The following is a 22,181-nucleotide window of genomic DNA, read 5'->3' as shown; positions in this document are numbered from 1 at the left end:
CTGCGCATTTAGTACTGGATGGAGTAATCTCGAGTTTTGGAGATGAGTTGAAGTGAGAGGCAGACGAAGCATTTGCTACCTGCAGCTGGCACTTTTCATGATAGCGTCGTACCACTGCGAGATGCAGGATGGAGTATATGCAGGATGGAGTTGCAGGATGGAGTATATGTGAAATCATGTCTGGCTTCATTTCATACCACCAATGCAAAGATGTCGTCGACATGGCATGAAACCCTATCGTTCGTGAGTGACTCATAAATTCAACAAAATTAAATGTTTTCTCATTCAAGTTTGCTTTTTCCGATTGCCCAATATTTGAAAAATTTTGCAGCCTCTTTCATGTAAAACAACTCCATTATCACTCATTATAACACTTAATTGCATAAAAGGTTGAATTTCAATATAACAAAATTTCTACATAACGAAGCAAATTGTTGATTTTAGTGATTTCGTTATATCGACGTTTAACTGTATTAGGAAATTTCAAAGTCATAGGATTTGGTTAAACTGGCACAAGACTGTTGTACATGAGGTTGCTGGGAAAAGCTTTCATACTCCAGTTGGCATAAGAATGTCGCAGTTTTGCCTGAAAGGCAAAGTCTTGATTGCGATAGCAAATTATGAGACAGCTGTACAACCATTTAACTTATAGTTAACCGTATAACAGTTGTCAGCCATATGAACTTGTAAACATTCGCTTATTAACTAAGTTAACAAGCATGGTGTCACGCGTGCACAGGCAAACATGAACACATCTTATAACCCTGTCACACGGGCACTCGAAAGTCTTTTGAGCAAAAAGACTTCTCCCGAAAAAGAGTTTCACCCGCAGACACTTGACAGGGAGCGATCTCTTTCTCAGAAGCGGACTTTTCTGGAAGAGGAGTTCGCCGATCTCCTTTACGGCCGAAAAGTAGTAGCCTCGAAGCCAGTGAGCACCAGCAATTATGATATATTAAAGAAAATAAACGAATGCTTAATTTTATGTCTCGCAGCTGTAGTAAACCCAGTAATGCTCATTTTCTTTTGTACTCTCGTAAGCAGGTCGAACGGGCTGGGGATGTCACGTGATGATGCTCTTTAAACTACTACAATAAATCGTTATATTAACATTTTTGTGTTAAATTTATTTGAGAAACGTGTAAACAATAAGTTTGCACTTTATTATTTTTTTTTTTTTTTGGCTGATATTGTTTCGATCGCTAGCGCCACGCTTTCAGGAGCGTGCCCAGAAGGAAACACTAAAAGGAGATCGTCGGCGCCGTGTGTCTGCTGCGTAACGCCTCTTCATTGAAAAGTCTTTCAACTTGATAAAACACCGCTTGCGTAAAATAGTTTTTGCGTGCTCATGTGACAGAGGTATTACTCAATAACCGCGGACACTCGCTGGCAAAACGCTGGCATGAGGAAGAGCGGCAGCAGCAGCGAGCGAATTTTCCTTCGTGCTGCCTCTCGCTTCAACGTGAACGAAGTGGCATGAACACAGCGCACACGAAGCCATCAGCCCTCGGCGTGCCTAGACTGTGTACCCACCGCGAATTGCTTTCGAGGTAGGGCCTACGTGGCTGCACTCGGCCGTGCCATACGTAGCCGCCGCAGGAGTGCCCATATCGCAATAAAATAGGCTGGTAATGATGACAATAAGTTGTAAAATAGTTTCCACCGATTGTCTTAGGGGATGAAATGAAATTGTTATGGTCATATCACGCTCTCTGCATATTATGTTGTCTCATGTGTCTTTCTTTTTCTCCTTTTCCTAATGCAGGAAAATGTGCAGCCACCTTTTTCGCTGCTTGAGTTTGAGCCGCTGTCTCAGTACTGCAATGCAGTTCTTGGAGCCTTCAACGAGCTCCGGCTCTGTGCCTGCCTGTCGCTGGCACGAGAGATGACAATTGTGTTGGATGCCTCACTGAGAACTGTCGTCACCATTATTGTTGACTACCACACGTGAGAAAGCACTGGCTTTTGTCTACTCAGTTATAGCGTTCTCCAGTATTCCAGAGAACCAGGGGTTCTCAAACTGGGTTCCACGGAATGCTGGGGTTCCATTAGCGGTCATAGGGAATCTGACCCCATACCGTTCTTCCTCATTCACTTACACAATTTATTAATTTAGAAAAGAAATCTTGCATTGCATTTTACATATAAAGGTATGTAATGGTAGCTTGTGAATAGCGAGAGACCCACACGGCAGGCGCACGCGGGACTCATGACTGTGAGACTTGCAGGCCCATGGTGTCCGCACTGAGCGCTTTTAATTTGTGCTCGCGAGGGCAGTTTGTAACACATGAGCAGGATTTAACTTTGAAGTTCTGCATGCTGAGCGACCCTTCCGAATTTAGCGTTGTTTGCCTGGTTGACTCATGTCACCGACGGATGACGACGCTGCCGTATTGAAACGGACATGCAAGGTGCGTTCACGCGTTATCACGTGAATGTGAAAACTGTGCCACAGACAGTTTTCATACAAGCTGGTTCGCTAGCATGCTACGTCGGTTCTAAAAACACGTGACAAATCATTCATATGTGCGAGAAGGGCATCGCTGCATGCCAGGCAACACGGCCATTTAGGCTCAGCATTGCACTCATTACATCGAAGACCATTCCATAGCACGAGTGACTTGTGACATTTGTTCTAGAAAAATAAACTTTTGTACAGTATAGACCACTTATAACATAACCGCTTATAGTGCAGGACCGGATATAGTGCGGTCTTTTCAGACTCCCTTTAATTTTCCCATAGCACTCCATGTATACACGTATCGCTTATAGTGCAGTTGCGGGAAACGAAATACCGGTTACAGTGCGGCTGCCTGGGAGTACCGAAGTCAGCGGAGACGGCGAACGCTCCCCTCAAACGGGCGCCCCAAGGAGTGCTTGAGGAAGAAAGAGAGACGAAGTGGAGGAGAAGGGCACGTGGTGCAAACGAACAGCCAATGAGGCTGAAACCAGAATCTTGAGTGCGAGTCGTGAAATATCACGGTGCGCATAGCGAGCGAGGGCCACAAAACTGCCAACACCGGCCAACGCTCGCTTCACGATAACGGCAGTAAACGAAACTTCAGGGAGCGGGCAGCACCAGCACGGCACGGCGAAGGGCGCACGCGGAGACCGTGGAATGTGAGGGAGGAGGGCGGCAGGGAAGAGGATTTCGCCTCAGCAACTCCGCCACTTTGGTGACTTCGCTCGCCCTCCCTCGTAGCTCCCTCACTTTCGACTGTCACCGTGTGCGCCCGCCGCCATGCAGGCGCCGCCGCTCCAGCCGGCCTGGCGCCAGCTCCCCGAAGTTTCGTTTTCTGCCGTTATCGGGAAGCGGGCGTTCGCCAGCGTGGGCAGTTTCGTTGGCCGGCCTGGGACAGCGCCGCTGCTTCCTCTGTGCCGTAGCCGCAGCGTGCAAGGTCAACACGTGACTAGAAAGTAGAGGAACCTAAAGGAGAAAGAAGGGTTCACTGCCATTTTCTACGCGTGGCTACGGTAGCGTGGCTGAGACGTTGGCACGTACACGCATGTTCCGGCGCATCGCAGAATCGGCGACCTTGCCATTTGAGAGAGGGTGAAATTTCCGCTGCATTCTTTTTTTCTTTTTTTTGTTCGCGCGCGACATTGAGGGGTCTCTCCTAAGCTTTTACTCTGTGGCGGTGCTGGAGCAATACCAGTCGGAGGCGCCGCCGCGTGATTTGGTTCGAATTAACGAGATTCGACTGTACATTGAATGCAAACATTCTAGCTGCATTCCTCGACTGTCGCATACGCGTGGCGGCTCGGTGCACATGTTTTGCATATGTGCGGGCCTTGAAAATTGTTGCTTTGGTTATAGTGCGGATATTCACGACTTCGGCGACTTACGTTATAAGCGGTCTACACTGTACATCCAACACATTACTTGCGGGATGACACCGTTTATGGCGCGTGGGACCTAGAGCAGTATCCGTATGGCCGGCGTGCACTGCATTACGGTACGTGAAGTGGCACAGGAAAAAAAATGCTTGTTTATATATTATTGTGAGTTCCTCTTAGAGAGCAATCGCCTTTGAGACTAAAGACAAGATGCCAAACCTCAACTAACGGAGGCCACATAGCACACGCAGACACTATAGCGGTGCTATTTTAGTTAGGTGGATCCAGACGGAATGAGGCACTGCCCCCCCTACCGCTTGGCGCAGGTATTTGTTCTTGGATGCAGATTTGAGTGCTCCCTTTTGTATTTACTGTATATTTATGCGATTCTGACACACCCCCAAATCTAGCGTGCACCCAATTTTCGCGGTTTAAAAGCAAGAAAATGAAAGTGCACCTGGTGGTAAGATTCCCCTGATTTATAAAGGCAATATATGTCATAACTCCCATGTTTGTGATTACAAAAAAAAAAAAGAAAGTAAAATTTACCATCACAGAAGAAAACGTTTTTTGTAAAGGAGCTTCCATAATGAAAGCGGCATGTGGTCTTCGCTATTTGCATTTCATTGGCCCAGATGCCAAGCACACAAGGCGGTACTCTTGAGCGATCACATTTAGAGATACTGCTATCGCTTTGGCAAGATTTTACGTGACTCTGCATTGGACTGCCGAAGTATGTGGCCTACAGTATTCCTGCGACTGTGTGCAGATAGTGAGCTTGGCACAGCGCCAGGAACGCTGGTGCCGAGTTGCACGAAATCTGGCGAAAGTGATGACATCTTCAAAAGCTTTTGACCAAGAATACTGCACTGCGCACGATCCTAGTCTAGCACAAAATGAATCGAAAGCAACCTTCGAAAAAACATGCTTTGTCACCATTTTGTGATGGCGATGACACTGCACCTGGTGGCTCTGATGGTAGGCGGTTGCCAACACTGTGAACACAATTTTGGTTTCGTATCCAGTCGTAACGTGCAGGCAAATTTCCTGCCCATTAAAAAAAAAAAAAAAGATGCACATTAGATTTGCGTAAATACGGTACTTTGAGAGAGCATCCTAATTCTAAATAGCCTTGCACTATTTCACTGAATTATATCAGACTGCTTTCTGAATGCTACTCTGTATATTATGGTCATTGAACAGCTACACCATCCCATTTCTGAATGTATGGCTGTGGGTCGATACTGTGACTGCGATGGCAAAATTTTTACTAGAGTGAAATTCAAGATTGCTCTGTACTTGAGATTTATTGGATATTAAAGACAAATTAAGGAATTCTGAGGGGTCAAAATATAATTCTAATTTCTCTATTGTGGCACATGTCATAGCACTGTTGCAGCTTTGAGTTTTGAATTAGCATCGCCGTTGCTGCTGTAGTTTCTAATGTTACTTTAGAAATACAAGATCTGAGCAAGCTTGAGTATAAATACTTTCTTCATCATGCCATCTTTGAGCTGACCAGAGAAGATTGGCCAGATACCTATCCTCCAGATGTCATTCTCTGCTACACAGCAACATAGTGGGGAGAATCTTATGTATCAAGTCAATCACTCATTGGACTAGCATTATCAAACCTGAACTGAGCTGAAACAAATATCTGAGTCAGTGTTGTCCTGTCGCTGCGTGTTGTGCTGTGCCAAATTTTATATGTTGTTATATACTATGTATAATGCATTGGCACCCCCAGATTTAAATAAAAAATTCCAAATATATATTCAGATTTTACTTGTATGTTATTACCTTAGAAATTAAAAATTGCTTTCTTTTCTGTGAAGGTAGCAACAAATCCAGCTCATATATGTGCTGCCAGAGTTGTAGATCACTGCTCAGGAATCTTGTACATTGACCTGTGTTTTTATCTTAACCAGTTTAAAAGAACGTTTTGTGCTTACAGCTGCTTTGTTTTCAGTGATATTTCGCAACAAGATCACACTTTTGGTCTACTTGCATTGTAGTGCATGTTAAAGAACCCCAGGTGGTCAAAATTAATCCGGAGCCCTCCACTATGGCGTTTCGTTTTGGCACGTAAAACCCCAGAAAGAAGAATTGTTCATAAAAAATTTAAAGCCATTGTTGTATAGGGTGTCAGCCGGCAATTTAGTTTTGACAAACTACGCAATGAACTACACCATAGAACAATGAACAATAATTAAAGCCATAAATTGCAATCCTGTGCAAAATTTAATTGCACAGAAAGCAGTGATAAGTACTATATGTTCTCTTAAAGTTGTTAGAATAAAAGGACAGGTCACTGAGCTTCTTCGTGTTATCCATCTTTACCTATGCTAGCTTGTACAGTAGCTAGATTTAGGGAAAACAAACAGGCCAACTTTCATTGATAAATATTTAGGATAAAGAAAGGAAACACAATATCTTTTTTTTTTTCTGATAAGTTTGTGCTTTGCCGCAAGTTCTTTCACAAAAATGAAAACAAAAAGGTGCGACTATTACTTGAAAGTATTACATGCTTTGCACATTTCTGTCCATGATGTGTGAAAGGTGTAGTAACAATGCAACATTTTGTTATTATTATTTCGTTTTCTTTCTTTTTTTTTTTTAGTTATGTGTGTCTCTTTTGAATGCAGGGCAGAAGAACCCACATTGACGGAGAAGGAGGCAGAGACACTGTCCCGCTTCTGTGGGTCATTTGCCAATGAGTTGGTGCCATTTCTGAACACTTGTCTCTCTCTGCTGTTCCCTGCTGCTGAGATTGGCAAGCTGTTGGGAGTACTACCTACCTATGTTGCTAGGCTGGTCAGTTGTGTCCTTTATTATGTAGTATTATGTTTCAGTGTCTATGTAGAACTCGGATCTCTTAGCAGAACACAAGCACATGGCTGCCCGCCGCAGCAGCACAGTGGCTATGGCGTTGAACTGCTGAACATGAAATCACAGGATCAGTTCCGGCTGCGGCGGCGGCTGCATTCAGTTGGCGGTGAAAAAAAAAAACGCTCATGTACCGTGTGTTGGGTGCTCGTCAAAGAAGCCCAGGGGGTCCAAATTAATCTGGAGCCCTCCAATACGACGTCTGTCATAACCCACTGTGCACTTTCAGGATGTTAAGGGGAAGCTTTAGCTCGGGGGCCCCTATCTAAATAGTACATGGGAAAGGAGAAATTATGGCTTTCATAGATTATGAAAAGGCATTTGATTCAGTAGAGATACCAGCAGTCATAGAGGCATTGCATCATCAAGGAGTACAGGAAGCATACGTGAATATCTTAGCAAATATCTACAAGGATTCCACAGCTACCTTGGTTCTCCACAAGAAAAGTAGAAAGTTACCTATCAAGAAAGGGGTCAGGCAAGGAGACACAATCTCTCCAATGCTATTCACTGCATGCTTAGAAGAAGTATTCAAGCTCTTAGACTGGGAAGGCTTAGGAGTGAGGATCGACGGCGAATATCTCAGCAACCTTCGGTTTCCAGATGACATTGTCCTATTCAGCAACAATGGAGACGAATTACAACAAATGATTGAGGACCTTAATTGAGAAAGTGTAAGAATTGTGTTGAAGATGAATATGCAGAAGACAATGATAATGTTCAATAGCCTGGCAAGAGTACAAGAATTCAGGATCGCCAGTCAGCCTCTAGAGTCTGTAAAGGAGTATGTTTGTCTAGGTCAATTACTCACAGGGGACCCTGATCATGAGAAAGAAATTTACAGAAGAATAAAATTGGGTTGGAGTGCATACGGCAGGCATTACCAAATCCTGACTGGGAGCTTACCACTGTCGTTGAAAAGAAAAGTGTACAATCATTGCATTCTACCGGTGCTAACATATAGGGCAGAAACTTGGAGGTCAACAAAGAAGCTCGAGAACAAGTTAAGGACTGCACAAAGAGCAATGGAACGCAAAAGGTTAGGCTTAACGTTAAAGGACAGTAAGAGAGCAGTGTGGATCAGAGAGCAAACGGGGATAGCCGATATTCTAGTTGACATTAAGTGGAAGAAATGGAGCTGGGCAGGCCATGTAATGCGTAGGATGGATAACCGGTGGACTATCAGGGTTACAGAATGGATACCAAGAGAAGGGAAGCGCAGTCGAGGACAGCAGAAAACCAGGTGGGATGATGAAGTTAGGAAATTCGCAGGCGCAAGTTGGAATACGCTAACGCAAGACAGGGGTAATTGGAAATCGCAGGGAGAGGCCTTCGTCCTGCAGTGGACATAAATATAGGCTGACGATGATGATGATGATGGAAATCCACTTTATTACGAAATAAAGTGTCCAGAAAAGAGTGAGGAACATGGCTTCTGTTGAAAAGAGAGCATTTCAGAGAGAGGTGCCTTCGCGCTCCGCTTGCAAGCTCCACGTACCACGTACGACAACAAAACTTGGCTGAGATGTTCACAGCAGTGTATGCTACCCGCGGACTATGTTATTTCACCAAGCCCGAAGGGCGGTTCAGGGCCCCTTTAAGGAATACCAGAAGATTTTGTTTAGTATCTGCTTGCTGTACTTGTTCAAAACACATTCAGAACATGTAGGCTGCATACTATAGGTATTGTGAAACAAAATACAGTAGAACCTCGTCGATACGAATCCGTTTCATATGATGCCCGGCGGCGACATTCACCATTGAGAAAACAAAAAATAACCCAATGCAGTTGCATTTCTTATTTGCATTCCCAGAAAACACAATCTTCTGGCACGTTCAGTAGATCGCCAAAATGTGATCTTGTCAAGGCATGTGCAATAGAGCAATAGGCACCCTCCATGGCAGCTTCCCCGCAGTACTAGCCTGCCTGGGTCACGTGAAAATGCCAGCGTACACTCAGTTTCCTCTTACCGTCCACCAGATCTCCTTCGGGGTTGTCACTCATCACGTTCACTGTTATCGCCGCCAACCCTATTGCAATAAGCATATTCACCTGTCTGTTTCATAGTGTAGTACTGTTGGAAGTTTACTGCACGCTTTTAATAGGCGATAACCCAAATGCGCCGCTGTTCCCTGCTGCAGGCTGTGAGAAGTGAGCGTCATGTTTTGCTCTGGCAGCATCATATTCCATCGTTGCTCACCTACTCAATATCGTTTGTTTCCTGTCTCTGTCTTAAAACACTACGCTATAAGAAAACAACAAAGCGGGTCTCGGGCTGCTCGAGCCCAACCAGCTGGCATGTGTTGGTGTCTCGGGCTGCAACGAGTTATACAAAGCTTCGCATTACGTAGATTTCAACTACAGTTGAGTCTGTCAAATTTTTGTAGTGACTTCGGATCGTACATTGCCAGGTGAGTATGCTTTTTCTCAAATTTTTGTTCGAAAACGTATGAATGAGGTTCTACTGTATTACATGCTGCTGTGCGTTCACTTCATTCAGATATTATACGAGTTTTCTTCACTTGTACCTCTAAACAGGCTTGGTTTGCTTAACCTTAGCACCAAGCTATAATGCTTAGGGGATGCTTTGTGCGGTGGTTCAAACCATACCAAATCGATTTAGTCTCGTGGTTCTCAGTTTAACTAGAAGACAAGTTACTTGATTTTATATGCTCAGAGATGGGAAACCATTTAGATTCTCAAGCAAATTGCAGTGCCAAATGGCGCCGAAGAAATGGCCAAAATTTTGTCGTTGCTGTGCCAGACCATCTTTGGCAGGATTAGCTTTGGCAGGTGTAAGCAAAAGATTGCCAGCGCGGTGCAGGGCGTTGTGTCGTTGGTTTTGGAGGGCGTGTAAAAGTAACTTTTGTATTCTGTACACCAGCGGGTGCGAACAACCACACCTAATTAAACTCCATCAATAAACTAAAGGTAGCAACATTCTTTGATCTTGCCGCCCGAGCCAGCGAACGAGGAGGTTCAGGGCTTACCTGCGCCTGAGTTGGTGGAGTGGAGTCACGTGGTTGTGCAGGTGCCGTTTCGACGGAAACCCACGCGCAAGCATCTGCAAGTTGCTGGCCGCACCTTCTTTTGTTTTGTTTGTTTTGTTTGGCGCCATGACAGTTGCTCATGATCGCATTGCACAGCGCCATGATTGCAGCGATCGCTAATCCTGATATCACTTCAGTTGCGTTGCTGTGCAACGTGATCGCCGCAGTCAAAAAGTGCAAGCTAAGATAGGGCAAGCGATAAACAGACCCAGAAAAGGAGAGCCCACAAGAGGAGGAATGTCGCTCCTTTTAGCTTATTCAGGGGGCTTATACTCAGTCACTCAATGTGAACTCCAGTTGTCTTCGTACTTCTCGTTAGTCTAATGAGCGCATGGCAAAGCGAAGTCAGTCACCTGTGGAATCTTGGTTTGATCTAGTTGGTGCTGTCACATTACCTAAGAATGTCTTTGAATAAACCACTGTGGTGTTCACTCAGGCTAACTTCACAACTTCTGTTGGAAAACACCTCCAAAAGCACCTCCGATCACTTCGCTAGGAAAAATGCCTTTAGGCTGCTCTTCAACACTTTTTTAATGCTGCAGAATCCAAGGTGTTGTGACAGTTACCCCAATTAATTACAGTAATGATCTAATTTAAAATTTGCATGCTCCAATAATAAGGTATGGTGTGCTACAGACTGCTCCAAAATTAGAATCTGACTGCTTCAGTCTGCTCTAGAATGAAATTTTATCTGCTCGAAAAATTGCTAAAAAATTACTTTGGGCATTCCCACCCCGGTATGCTAATAAAGGACTTGGAATATTTTTCTGTTTGCACTGAGCAAAGAGCAGAATTTCGTTTTGATGTGCTGTGCTGCGATACCACAGTAAAGTTTTCATTGAGTATAAAGGTAATGCAAAGCACTTGATGTACTAAGCTCAAATGGGAAATTCCCTGATCAGCTACTGTCCCTCAAATCAATTCTTCCCCCAGGGTCAACCATACATTGTGTCTAATCCTAATAACTTACGCTAGCTTCTTGCATGGTCTCCCACATATGTATAGAATGTGTGATAAAGTATGTGAACTTAATAAACCTCACTCTGATTATTCATAGGAGAACATGGGCCACCTCAAGTGCGAGGACATTGTACAGCCCATGAAACACCTTGTGTCAGACTTTGAAGAAGACTTCACTGTGCCTGCAAGCTTAGACATAGACGAAATGAATGTCACAAGTGAAAACGAATTGGACACTGTGAAGACAGCCGAGCAGCAGCACTCTGCCGAAGCCCCAGAAGAGGCAACAGCCTCAGTGGAAGACGCAAGGCTGGCAAGCAGCATTGATAGTAAGGATGAGGCAGTGTCCTCACCAGCTCTAGAGATCAATGCTGAGCCCTCTGCTGTTGTGGATCATCCTGCTAGCACAGAGCTTAGTGCCGTTGCTGAGCCTTCTGTACATGATACAGTGACAGACAGTGGACAGAGTGAATGAACGACTGTGTAGATAAACAAACATAAATGTTGTGCCTTGTAAATAAAATGTTTATTTTTCAGTAGAATTAATTTGATGTTGTCCTTGAGCCTTCTTTAGCTAACGCAGGGAGAGTGAGAAGGCTTAATTTAGCGAATCCTGATTGACAGTGAACATGAAGGAATGAATGAGTGAATAGATGAGGGCCCTTCTTGGTGCCTTATATATATATAGCTAACGCAGTGACAGACAACGTATGTGGGTGTGAATAAACAGCTATTTAAATGAATTCACATAAAAGTTGTGCATTGTAATTAAATTTTCTTTTTGTAAACATCACGCATTTCATGAATGACTATTTTATTCACTTTTAAGCACTGTAATATTATATAACTTAGTAAATGTTTTTTTCATTGGAAGGGGGGGGGGGGGGCTACTAGTTGTGCATATGGACTTTGGGAAAATTTTAAAAATTTTAACAAGCAGCATGAATAAAGAAATGGACCAACCAGTTTATGGAGCCACTTCAGCCAACCAAGACAAGTTGCAGTTGCATCGAAGTGTGCACAGACATACAAATCAGCAACTATGATAAGAATGCTACTCAATCTATAAGGGAGACATCAAGGTTTACGTAAAATCATGGGGAACTTTGCAGCAACATTCTTGCTACATGAGCATGAGAATTTGAGGTCAGTTTGACTATTAATATTAATGTGATGTTAACAAAGTGGTCTTCCTTTTGCATGATTTGTGGAGCTTTCAAGATCAGGCTGCTCCGAGTCTGAATGCCTTTTATTACTGCATCTGTGAAAGTCAGGTAAACAACAGCAGTCGCCAATATGAGATGGGAGGTTTATTTCTGTTGTTATTACACGTTTCCTTTATCATGCCGTGAACACAGGCCAGACTGCCAAATGCAGGAATTATTGGCCTATGGAGCATGACATAAATGTAAAGTGGAAGATCACCGACATCTCTGCTGGCAGACCAGTATTATGTCAAGTGCATCCGTGCTGCTGTGCGTGCTGTTGTTGTGCCTTTACACTCTAAAAACTCTTTAGATTCTGAATTTGGGGTCTAATGTTGAATTCCAATGGCAGATCGCGAGCGCTCGGCCAGATCACGAACGGAGCGCGTCGCTCCGACTCGGATCGCTCCCACCAGCTCGCACCAAATCTGCGAATGGAATGCATGCGCTCCTGCGGGGGCACTTAGTACACGGAAATGAATTGAGAGGGCGCTGAACTAGAGGTAAAATAGAGAGGAGAACAACAACTTGGTGGCGCAGCCCACCACACCGCTTCAAAGGAGATGCATCCATCCATTCATGTGCATCGTCCCAGCATTCTCTGGGTTTGTTTTCCTTCTGGTATTTCGCGCGAGCATCGCACGTGTTGGCGCGCTTGTACCACCTTGGGCTGTACGGTACCTCGTCGTCTGAGTATCGCCGAACGACATCCTCGACGAACCCAATCACTTTAGGCCTCTTTGCAGGCAGGCGAAACATCACATCAAACGCCCGTTGACACACAGCAGCGTCGCATTCACTGTCGGTGTCGGTAGAATCATCACTGGACTTGGAACTTGTGTCCGAGTCGGAGCTGTCACTATCTAGTAGCATGAACAAAAGCGCACGGCGCGTCGCAGAATCCATGCGGTCCATGTTTCCCATGTCTAGTGCCCGCGACCGGAAACAGGCGACCATGACAGGAACTCGGGAAGCAGAGGCGGGTGAAGGAAATACGTCACGCGGACTTCCGGTGAAATCTGCCGATTTCGGCGGAGCAGATATTTTTGCTCCACCGAGCGATCCGGAATCAGCGGCTGGTCCCAATCTGCCATTGGAACACACAACTCACGCTCCCATTCTGCCATTGGAATATACTTGCTCCACACAGAGCAGAAATACTTGATCTGGATCTACCATTGGAATTCAACATAAGTCTTGGTGTGCTGTGGTTTGTTATTCAATTTCTTAATTGTTTTTTTTTTTTATAGTGGTCCGAAAGCCCGGAATTTTCTAAGCTAGCAACTATAAGGCATTGGCTAAGGGAGATTATTTTTAGCACTTTTTCAAGATAACTAACGCACGCACGCATAAACTGAATTTTAAACAAAAATGTTCCTCTACATATGCACATTTACATCAATTTAAAAACTAATTTTGAAGAAAATTGTGGCTGTCGTTTGTTTTTGACACCGCTAACTGTTGGTGCATCCATAATCACGGATATTGCCTGTGGAACGGGGGCAATTACGTAAGTGGCCTTCACCCCACCATGTTCCGTGCTGTGGAGAAATCAGCTTTAAAGGTTACTGCTAATAGGATTATTAGCAGCAGACGCAGGCGAACGGGCAGCAGTCACAAGCGTTCGCCCAAGTACAGCAATCAGCAATCACGAGCTCATGCCGGCGGCGATGCTGCTGAGACGCAGGCTACTCTTCTTCATTACAATTGCCCCCCCCCCGCAGGCAAAAGCGCCATTCAGGCGGCTTAAGGCGAAGACACTACTATTGGGTCGTAATACGGCTTAACGCGACAGACAGAGAAGTTCGCCGCCGCGATGGAGTAGGTCTGTCGATGGCGTGAGCGGCTCCACGAGGTAACTGACGGAGAACGTTTGTCCCAGAACTGCGGCAGGGTTCGAGGTATTTTGCGACAAATTTCGCGGAGCGGCCGGGTGTAGGTAGCGGGTACCTGAAGCCAGACCAGAGAGCCAGGGGAAAAAGTTGGTGCAGAACGGTCGGCAGGTTGACGGGATTGCTGCTGCCACTGGTCCTCGGTGGAAAAAAAGAGCGGGCAAGTTGGCGGCATTCCTCGGCATGTCGAGCAGCTTCAGACAGTGGAGTAGTTTCGGACGCATCAGGCTTAGGAGTTCCATTTAGTGAAATACGTGACCAGACTGACATCGCACCTAGTCATCGCACTTCGTTCCGTTATAGCCGTCCTAAGGTTGTTTATTGCTCAGCAGCTTGCAATATACTGCTTATCTCAACTCTTTTTTTGTGTAAACATCGAAAGGTTGAAATAATATTCCTGCTGAAGGCGTGTCCCACACCAGTAATGCATCCTTCAAGGCTTCCTTCAGAAAATGCCCGTGCACCTATGATTTAATACCACAAATTGGGACTTGTAAGGTGTAAAGGTGTAAATAAATAATGCCCATAAAAATATGCTGCTTTTTCGCATTACCAAGCGAGAGAATGGATAGGCGATAGCGAACATCTTTCAGAAAATTGGTGCACACTACTGAAGCGCTCCCTTATAATGCCACCAACGGCTTTCCGCTTGCCTCTGACTGGTGGCTCAGTGACAATGGCGCCCAGGTTCTGAGCAGAAGACAAAATGTTCGATTCCTGGCCGCAGCATCGGAATTCCAAATTTTTCATGGGGCTGGCATGCAAGCACGCTCGTGTACTACTGTTCATTGGGTGAACATTGAATAATCTCAGTTGTTCAACGTTAATCAGAAGCCCTGAACTGCGGCGAACCTCATAGCACATTGTGAAACTTCCTTCATCTCTTGTTTCCTCTCCCTATGTCGGATCAGTAAACCACACAGTTTGATTTTTCTTGCCTCTTAGTGCTTTTGGCTCATCTCTGACAGCCCTAAGGATCGCTTTGGGTGTGCTCAAGGGCATTTACTACGCTCGCAGTGCCTTCAAAACGCCGTATTTGTCACGACAACAGCGTCCCTGCCACAGGTGCTACATACGCCACCGACTCTCAGCGCGCGGTGTGCACACCCTGCAGCTGAAGCGCATTGCCGAAGCGATGACTGGAGAGAAAGGCACCACGAGGTCGTTTAAAGGAATGTCACTTCGCAAATCGTCCAAACCCGTTTGGCGGTGTCCAACTAGTTGCCTTGAACCCACTGTTGCGACCGCGGGAGTCCGAAGATTTGAAAAGTTCAGGTACCTTGGTGGAGTAAGGATCGTGTGCCTTAGTCCGCCATTCTGGACGCTTTAGAAGAAACGTTTATATTGTTACGGGGAGAATCTATATACAAAGAATATGTTTACAAGGCAAGGCGCACAACGCTGCAGCAGTGATTGGGCTAGCGCGCGTGCACCAAATAGCCACACCGTGGTCGTCGTAATCGTCCAAGCACCGACCACAGAATCGCCGCCCGTGACAATATTTGTACATGATTTACAAGAACATATAGGAAGGATGTAGAGAGGTTCACTTAAAGTTCAAGTGGCCGATATACACAAAACGATCGTCAAAGTTTTTTATCCCTTCCATCGTGCCGGTCACATCACCTTCCCCCAATCCCGTGTCAGGAGAGTGATGGCATCATCTTTGGCCTATCCTGAGGTCTGAAGCCCTCTCCCTCAGAGGAGAGCTTAGCCAAAAACACACGCATGGCACGGGGCACATACGTGGAAAAGGTCACACATCACGGACACTAAATCTTCATTGTCGGTGAACAGCGAATTTTCCTCTGAACAACCACAATCACTTTCTCTCATTGCCGAAGCGATGACGGTAGAGAAAGGCACCACGAGGTCGTTTAAAGGAATGTCACTTCGCCCTGTCCGTGTCCAACTAGTTGCCTTGAACCACTGCATCCCTTTTTTTTTTTTTTTCCCCGCAGTTGGAACTGTTTCTGATGAGAGCGTTGGCTCGTTTACCCTGACCCTGGTTGTTGTGTTCTCCGTGAGTGACTGCTTCCGCAGGGTCAACGCACGATCACACCACAACTGAGCCTTCGACGAAAAAAAAAAGGGGGGGGGGGGGGGGGGGAAGAAGAAATCCTAAAGCGTGCTTCACCCCACAAAAGCTTTGGTTGTGGAGAATCCAGCTTTAAAGGGGCCCTCGAACACTTTTTAAGCCACCGTCTTTCTGTTGCAAGTTGCGTAGACTGACGGTTAGAGATGTGTTTAGCGTTGGACAAAGCACAGTTATCGAAATAGTTCGTATTTTAATCGCGCAAACAAATCACCACATCGCTGCCGACCGCATCATCAAAGTTGCAGGTAACCACTACACTGCAGCAAAAACGTGATAAATCAAGATTTCATTTTATTTTTGTTTGCTGTACTGTTTATATTAACGCAAACCGACACAGTCGAAAAAAAAGAACACCATAATCATAGAACATGGTAGGGGCGCTTGCTTTTTTTTTTTTTCGGCTTTGGTATGGCGTCATTCTTCTCACCTCTGAGCACAAAAGCTTCTCTTATCTCGCTCGTGTACGCTCGTTAGCAGCCTTGTCGCCTCGCTGTCTTGTTCACGTGGTACAGGTTTAACACCTCGATGCATCGTTGTTCCCGAACACTTTTTGTTGTTCGCGGAGCTACGCTGAATTATAGCTGAACTGAAGAAAAGAGACGTTGCGCAGTCCCAGGTTGCTCGACTAGTAGTGGCAGACATGAAATGCGCTATAATGCGCATAGGTACTTTTTTACCAACAGCGTCATCAGCACACTGGAGTAACCGGATTCCGTAAACATAAAAAAACATAAAACATGTAGGCAACCATGAAGTGCGAGCTTCTACTACGTAGGCGCTTCGTGCTCTTACCATTGGCAGCGAGGGGTAAGTGGATGAGAGAAATGGAGATAGAAGATCACGCTAAACTTGATCTAATCATCCATTTATCTATCTGTCTATCTATCTATCTATCTATCTATCTATCCGTGTCCCCGCCTGTCTGGGTCACTGGGCAGTTCGTGGTCGAATGGGTAGCGCGTCGGGCTTCTGTGCTTAGATAACAGGTTTCGAAGCCAGCCATCGGACCTACTAGGCCACTCAGTATGTGGCAACGTGTACATACGTGCCATTCTTCAACGAACCTCTTTCACGCCAACACGGGTCACTGTAAGATGCGGGACTGGGTACGTAGGTACCGCAGTTCGAAGAAACACTTTCGACGCCGACGGGGAGCACTGGGTATGCGCCACTCGGTCTGTGCTGGTCTTCAATGAAGCTCTTTGATGCTAACTTGGGTCACGAAAAAGCGCCCTTAAATTTCTCTGACGCTGAGCGCAGTCGAACCCACGTCGCAATAGAGAGAGAGTGATGAATGATTCCTCAAGGGCAGCAACCCGACGCATTAGCAGGCTGCGCCTCAAATGCGCTGGGTTTATATAGGCCGCTTTTCAAAGAGCGCCTTTCACACCAACGCTTTTAGCGAGCTGCCTCATGAATGCACTGGGTGTGTGCCGCTCTTCCATGAACCTCTCGCCAATTTGCGTAAACGGCGTTGCATGTAGTCTCCCTAAGAAAGAAGCGCGACAGAGGAGCCCGGTTACCACATGACACGTTTTTAAGCGTTCGCATGTACCGGCGCGCCATGCATTTCGGAGGCCACGCGCAGGCTTCGCGGCGACGGCGCTAGGTGGCGCCGAGTTTTCTTGTGGAAGCGCGAAAAAAGGAATCTCGCTGCAGTACACGCCTCAGGCATAAATAGTTTCCACGGTGGCAATACGTTGTGTAGCGATATTGCCGCAGAGAGCTCTGTACATGCCAATTACGAACACTCTCGCCGAGGTACTCTTTCGAGCGCCTCATCGCATCGCCATTAGAAGAGCGCCAGCAACGCCTCGCGCATGGCGAGACAGCGCGTGCCGCGAACGTGGAGGTAGTTTTTATTGTAGTTTGAAATTTCTCGACTGTATAACTTTGGACTGCTTACACTCATCGCTGACATTCTTGTTGACGCATTTATATTTCCAACCGTCAATTTACGCAATCCGCGACTGAGAAAGGATGACTTGAAAATTGTTCGAGTGCCTCTTTAAGAATGTCTTTTACATACAACACTGCACTTCGCATAAAAATTTTGCTATATTTTCTCATTATCTATTCGTTTATTTTCTTGATTTCTCCGTATATTTTTTTTAATTTCTCCGCAGTTATAGCTACTCATTTCATTTCCCATTTATGTGGCCAGTCCTTTTTTGTAGCTATGTACCATGGTGAAAGAAATGAACATCAGCAAACTCGCTCACGCGGACACGTGCTACGAGCGAAGAAGAAGAAGAAAATCCTCGCGCAGCGAACGAGTGCCAGTCGGATTCGCGATAAAGCACACGAAATCGGTGTCCTGGGGCAAGAATCGTCCAGCGAAAACCAAGCATTCTTGTGTACTTGCCGGGCTCACCGTCCTCTCACCGGACTTGCGAGACAGCGGGAGTCCGCGTGAACGCAGCAAGGCGTGCGAGGTTGTCGCGCGGCCTCAAAACTGAGCAAGATTGCACCTGGCGGCGAGCTCGTGGAAGCCGCTGGAGCAAAGCAACCGTAGCAACCACTGCGGTAAGCAAACCAGACGACATGCGGTTACGTGTATGAGAATACACGTAACTGTCGTCTCATTATGCCTCTCTTTTATCAGTACCTGGAATGAAGTGACCATCCCAGCTCGGCTAACACTGATTTAGTTCTTGAAGAGGAATGGCTGTGCAAAGCAATCCTTATTCAAGAACGAGGGCTTACTCCTCACGTTTCTCTAATTCGCGATTGAGTTACCTATAAGCAGCTGACATTCGGAAAATGCAGTAATACAAATTTCGTCATTCGAAGGCCGCGGCAGCCGTTAACTTGGCATGCCAAGCTTGCCTACGCCAAAACGTATTACGCATTTTGCGACGACAAGTTTCTGCAGCATTCCAAGAAACTTGGTGATGCCTTAAAGAACACGCATCGTTTAGGCGTACTTAACGAAGCTACATGAAACGTTGCTACAAATATACCTTGTATTCGCCCAGTAAAATTGCTGTGCCACCTACCTTTAACTTCCCACAAGGTGTGATAGAGAAGCGTCACGGCGCCCGTAGATACTCTTCCTGTGCAGGCACCCAGGGGGTAACCTGAAACCGATGTTCTCTCCCTTCAGCGGGTCGAAGCAGCCTAGCTGTGGAGAGTGTGCTTCACAAGCTCTAGCCTCATGAGCACGGCAATACTCTCACTGATCCGAAGTAGTCAAAGCGCCTACTATGTGAATTTGAATTTATTTTACAGCAAACAACAGCAATGCTGTTGGTGGACTTCCTATAGGAAAGAAACTTGTTTAGAACAGCTTGAAGGGACCTGGCCACCGCACTCCAAGCAGCATACGGACGTTTGGTGAATTGCACAATACGATGGCGACAGTGAATAAAATTCTTTGCAACAGCCTTTCATCTAGCAGGTTCCGAAAATTAACGAAGTTTTCAAACCAGACAAGAAATCGTAACAATGATAACCATATATCAGTGCGATATAACACCCGAATTATTTCCAGGTTCCACACTAAATTGTAACACTGACCGAAAGGATTTCACTTCAGTGACCCTTTATTCACAGGTGTAGTTTCAAATTCGCTTAGTGGTGTGTTAATCAAAGCAATCTAGTTTTACACCGCATGTATATTGTTTAGTATTGTGGACAATAACTGCATGCAGCTTTATTTTAACGCAATTTTATGTGGCAATTTAAAACCTTTCAATGCACATTCCATCTGCCGCAATGCCTTCAGCGCGCACAGCGATCGCAAATATTGATAGATTCCTGCGACAGCTGTAATCGGTACTCCTTTGCCCAAATAATTTTTAGACGATCAAGTACGAGCCCACTCCGAACAATTCGCAGACCAAACCCAGTGCAGGCCAGCTGCCACCAACGTCTGCTGTGGACCTGAGACAACGTCGCTGCATGTCCAGCGTTTTGATCGCATTGTCACAGCTGTCATTTGGCTTTTATGGCGGCTCTCAACAAGGCAGCGAGCGCGCAGCGCCTAACATCGGGCGAAGAACGGACACAAGCCAGAGGTACCGTATCTTTTCGTCGAACTTAATCATACTGAAACGTGATTTAAGGGAGTGTCTTGACACCGAACTCATAGCCAAGACAACAGAATATATGATCTCCAGAAGAGAGTGCGAAACTTTTGTTCATATCGTAGAGTATATACGTAGACCGCAGTTATTATTGTGGGTCACCATGCATGCAGGACACGCTCCTGTTGCGCCCTTCGTGCTGCGTAGTCTCATGTGAAAACTGCTTTTCGCAATTCCGAACCATTCGTAGGATTTTGGCTGCTTTCAATTATAACTAAAGGGGTGCCTGGCATGTCGGCTTGAAAGTCCAACTGCAGGACGCTGCTTGCTCGTTGGACAGTGTGTGTAACGGGCTAATCTCCTATTCAACATATACAGGGAGAAAAAGAAAGCCGCCGTGTTGAGCGCATCCGAGAGGCAGATGCACTAAACAAATAGTAAAGTCGGCGACATTTTAGGTGCATCGGAAGTCCAAGACGGTCTACCGTTAACACTGTCGCGTGAGCGAATGAAAATGTATTTCTAGGGACTCTCTAATAACATCCTATCGAGCATCGACGTCTATGATTGCGGAACATCTCCGCTCCTCGCAGTAAGGTGCACATGCACATGTCACGGCAGATTCGTTGACATCGGGGATGCACTATGCGACAAATTCGTTCGATGAATGCATAATCTCAAAGACACCCAACAACATATGCACTCAACAGTAACTAACAGTGGAAGCGCTTTCTCCTTTGACAGGCTCCACCGAATCCGGATGTCAGCCGCCCCAACATGGAATCCCACAGGTGCTCGACCGGCAGTTCCAGCCGCAGCAGACAGGGCCACGGAGAGATTCCGATCAGCTTCATAAGCTCGGCGCTAGGACAGCGCCCGACGATCCCTCACATCTCATTCCTACCGGCGTGCTCCAAACGTCCGAAAATCCGCAGCACCCCGTCGGTGTTGCACGACGAATGTCCGACGAATTGAATCAGCGCGGTGCCCGAAAAATGCCCGCTTATGGACAGCATCCCGAGCCGCAGCGGTCTCGGTCCATGCCGACCTTACTTGACTCGTCAGCTCGAGACAACTTCATCGATACGCAATCTCACATGCGTCACATCCGCGCGGGCAGCACTGGTACGCCGGGCTCATTTGCGGCCCTGCGTAGGTCATCGTTCTGGATTACACCTAGAAGTTCTGGCCTAGAGAGCGCACGCCGCACCTCTCTTGCACCTGCGGTCGCGGCCGCGGCGGCGGCCTTGCAGGTCCCGTTGTCGGCACGTGGGACTTCTCAAGGCAGCAGCTTCGCGAGCGGCATGGTGCGTTCACATGTGCTAAGGGTTACATAGTTTCCTAAGGTGTTTGCCTTGAGTCCGGGTTGCTGTATCGGTATAAACAGTGGCTGTCTCAAGATAAGCGTGGGAATTTTTAGCTTTTCTGTCTTCTCACTTGACTTTCCATTGGAAGCACGGCCGAAGTGCATTCAGAAGGCGTCCGCTATACCACAGTCACACGGGCCACTTTATCGCGATCGAGCCTGGTCGGGATCGAATTTCTCCATCTCAATTGGCTCGTGTGCGCAAGCTGTGGAAGGGAGCATGCGCAAAGGAGCCCTCTGTAATATCGTCTGCATCCCCCGAATTTTGTAGTTTATGAAAAAGGGAAAACATTCTGACGCTTTCCCGTTGCTACAATGCTTACCACAAACGATAGCATCCCCAACAGACCTCGAATGGACTCCGTTATTTGAGTTCCTGCCCTTTCGTTGTATCAGTGAGTTGTTTGTGGTGAAATAAGACGGCTGTAGTTAAATCCCTCACTACAGCGGTGTGCACGAAGGAATAAGTCAGGTTGGGAGAAAATGGCGCACATCAAGGGGCTCAATACGCCGGGTTACACTACTTAAATCTTACACCCAAAAAAGGGTGTAAGGGTGTGAGTTTTACACACATTTACGCTCTTATTCACTTCTAAGGGCGTAAATTATTTTAAAGTGTACAGACCTTTCAGTATTTACAATAGCTAAAAACCTTTGTCTGCTTTTTCTTTTTTCCGCTGTCCACACCAGCAACGTCCGTTAACCCCGTTCTGCTACGCCCTGATCGCCGCCTTTTGCGTGGTGGTGTGTCTGGTCATGCTTTTCTCTTTGCTGTCCTCGCTCCTAAACGGTGGCGAAGCGGACCAATCGGCGACGTGCACGACCCACGCGTGCCGCGAGTACGCTCAGCTGCTGCTC

At 46.3% G+C, this 22,181-nt stretch overlaps 1 protein-coding gene across 1 annotated transcript in view; it reads left to right on the top strand.

Moving 5' to 3' along the window:
* The window catches only part of LOC119456122 (conserved oligomeric Golgi complex subunit 8-like), a 34,443-nt gene extending 23,167 nt beyond the window's left edge, over window positions 1–11,276 (top strand). Inside the window, exons 11-13 of the mRNA XM_037717726.2 lie at window positions 1,766–1,947; window positions 6,483–6,651; window positions 10,832–11,276. Of these exons, the coding sequence (XP_037573654.1) occupies window positions 1,766–1,947; window positions 6,483–6,651; window positions 10,832–11,209 (729 nt within the window). The 3' untranslated portion in view covers window positions 11,210–11,276. The remainder of the gene's footprint in view (window positions 1–1,765; window positions 1,948–6,482; window positions 6,652–10,831) is intronic.
* The last annotated feature ends 10,905 nt before the right edge of the window (window positions 11,277–22,181 follow it).

The sequence above is a fragment of the Dermacentor silvarum genome, chromosome 6 (genome assembly GCF_013339745.2).
Source record: "Dermacentor silvarum isolate Dsil-2018 chromosome 6, BIME_Dsil_1.4, whole genome shotgun sequence".
In the NCBI taxonomy this organism is placed as follows: Eukaryota; Metazoa; Arthropoda; class Arachnida; order Ixodida; family Ixodidae; genus Dermacentor; species Dermacentor silvarum.
This window is presented reverse-complemented; position numbering and strand designations above follow the sequence as displayed.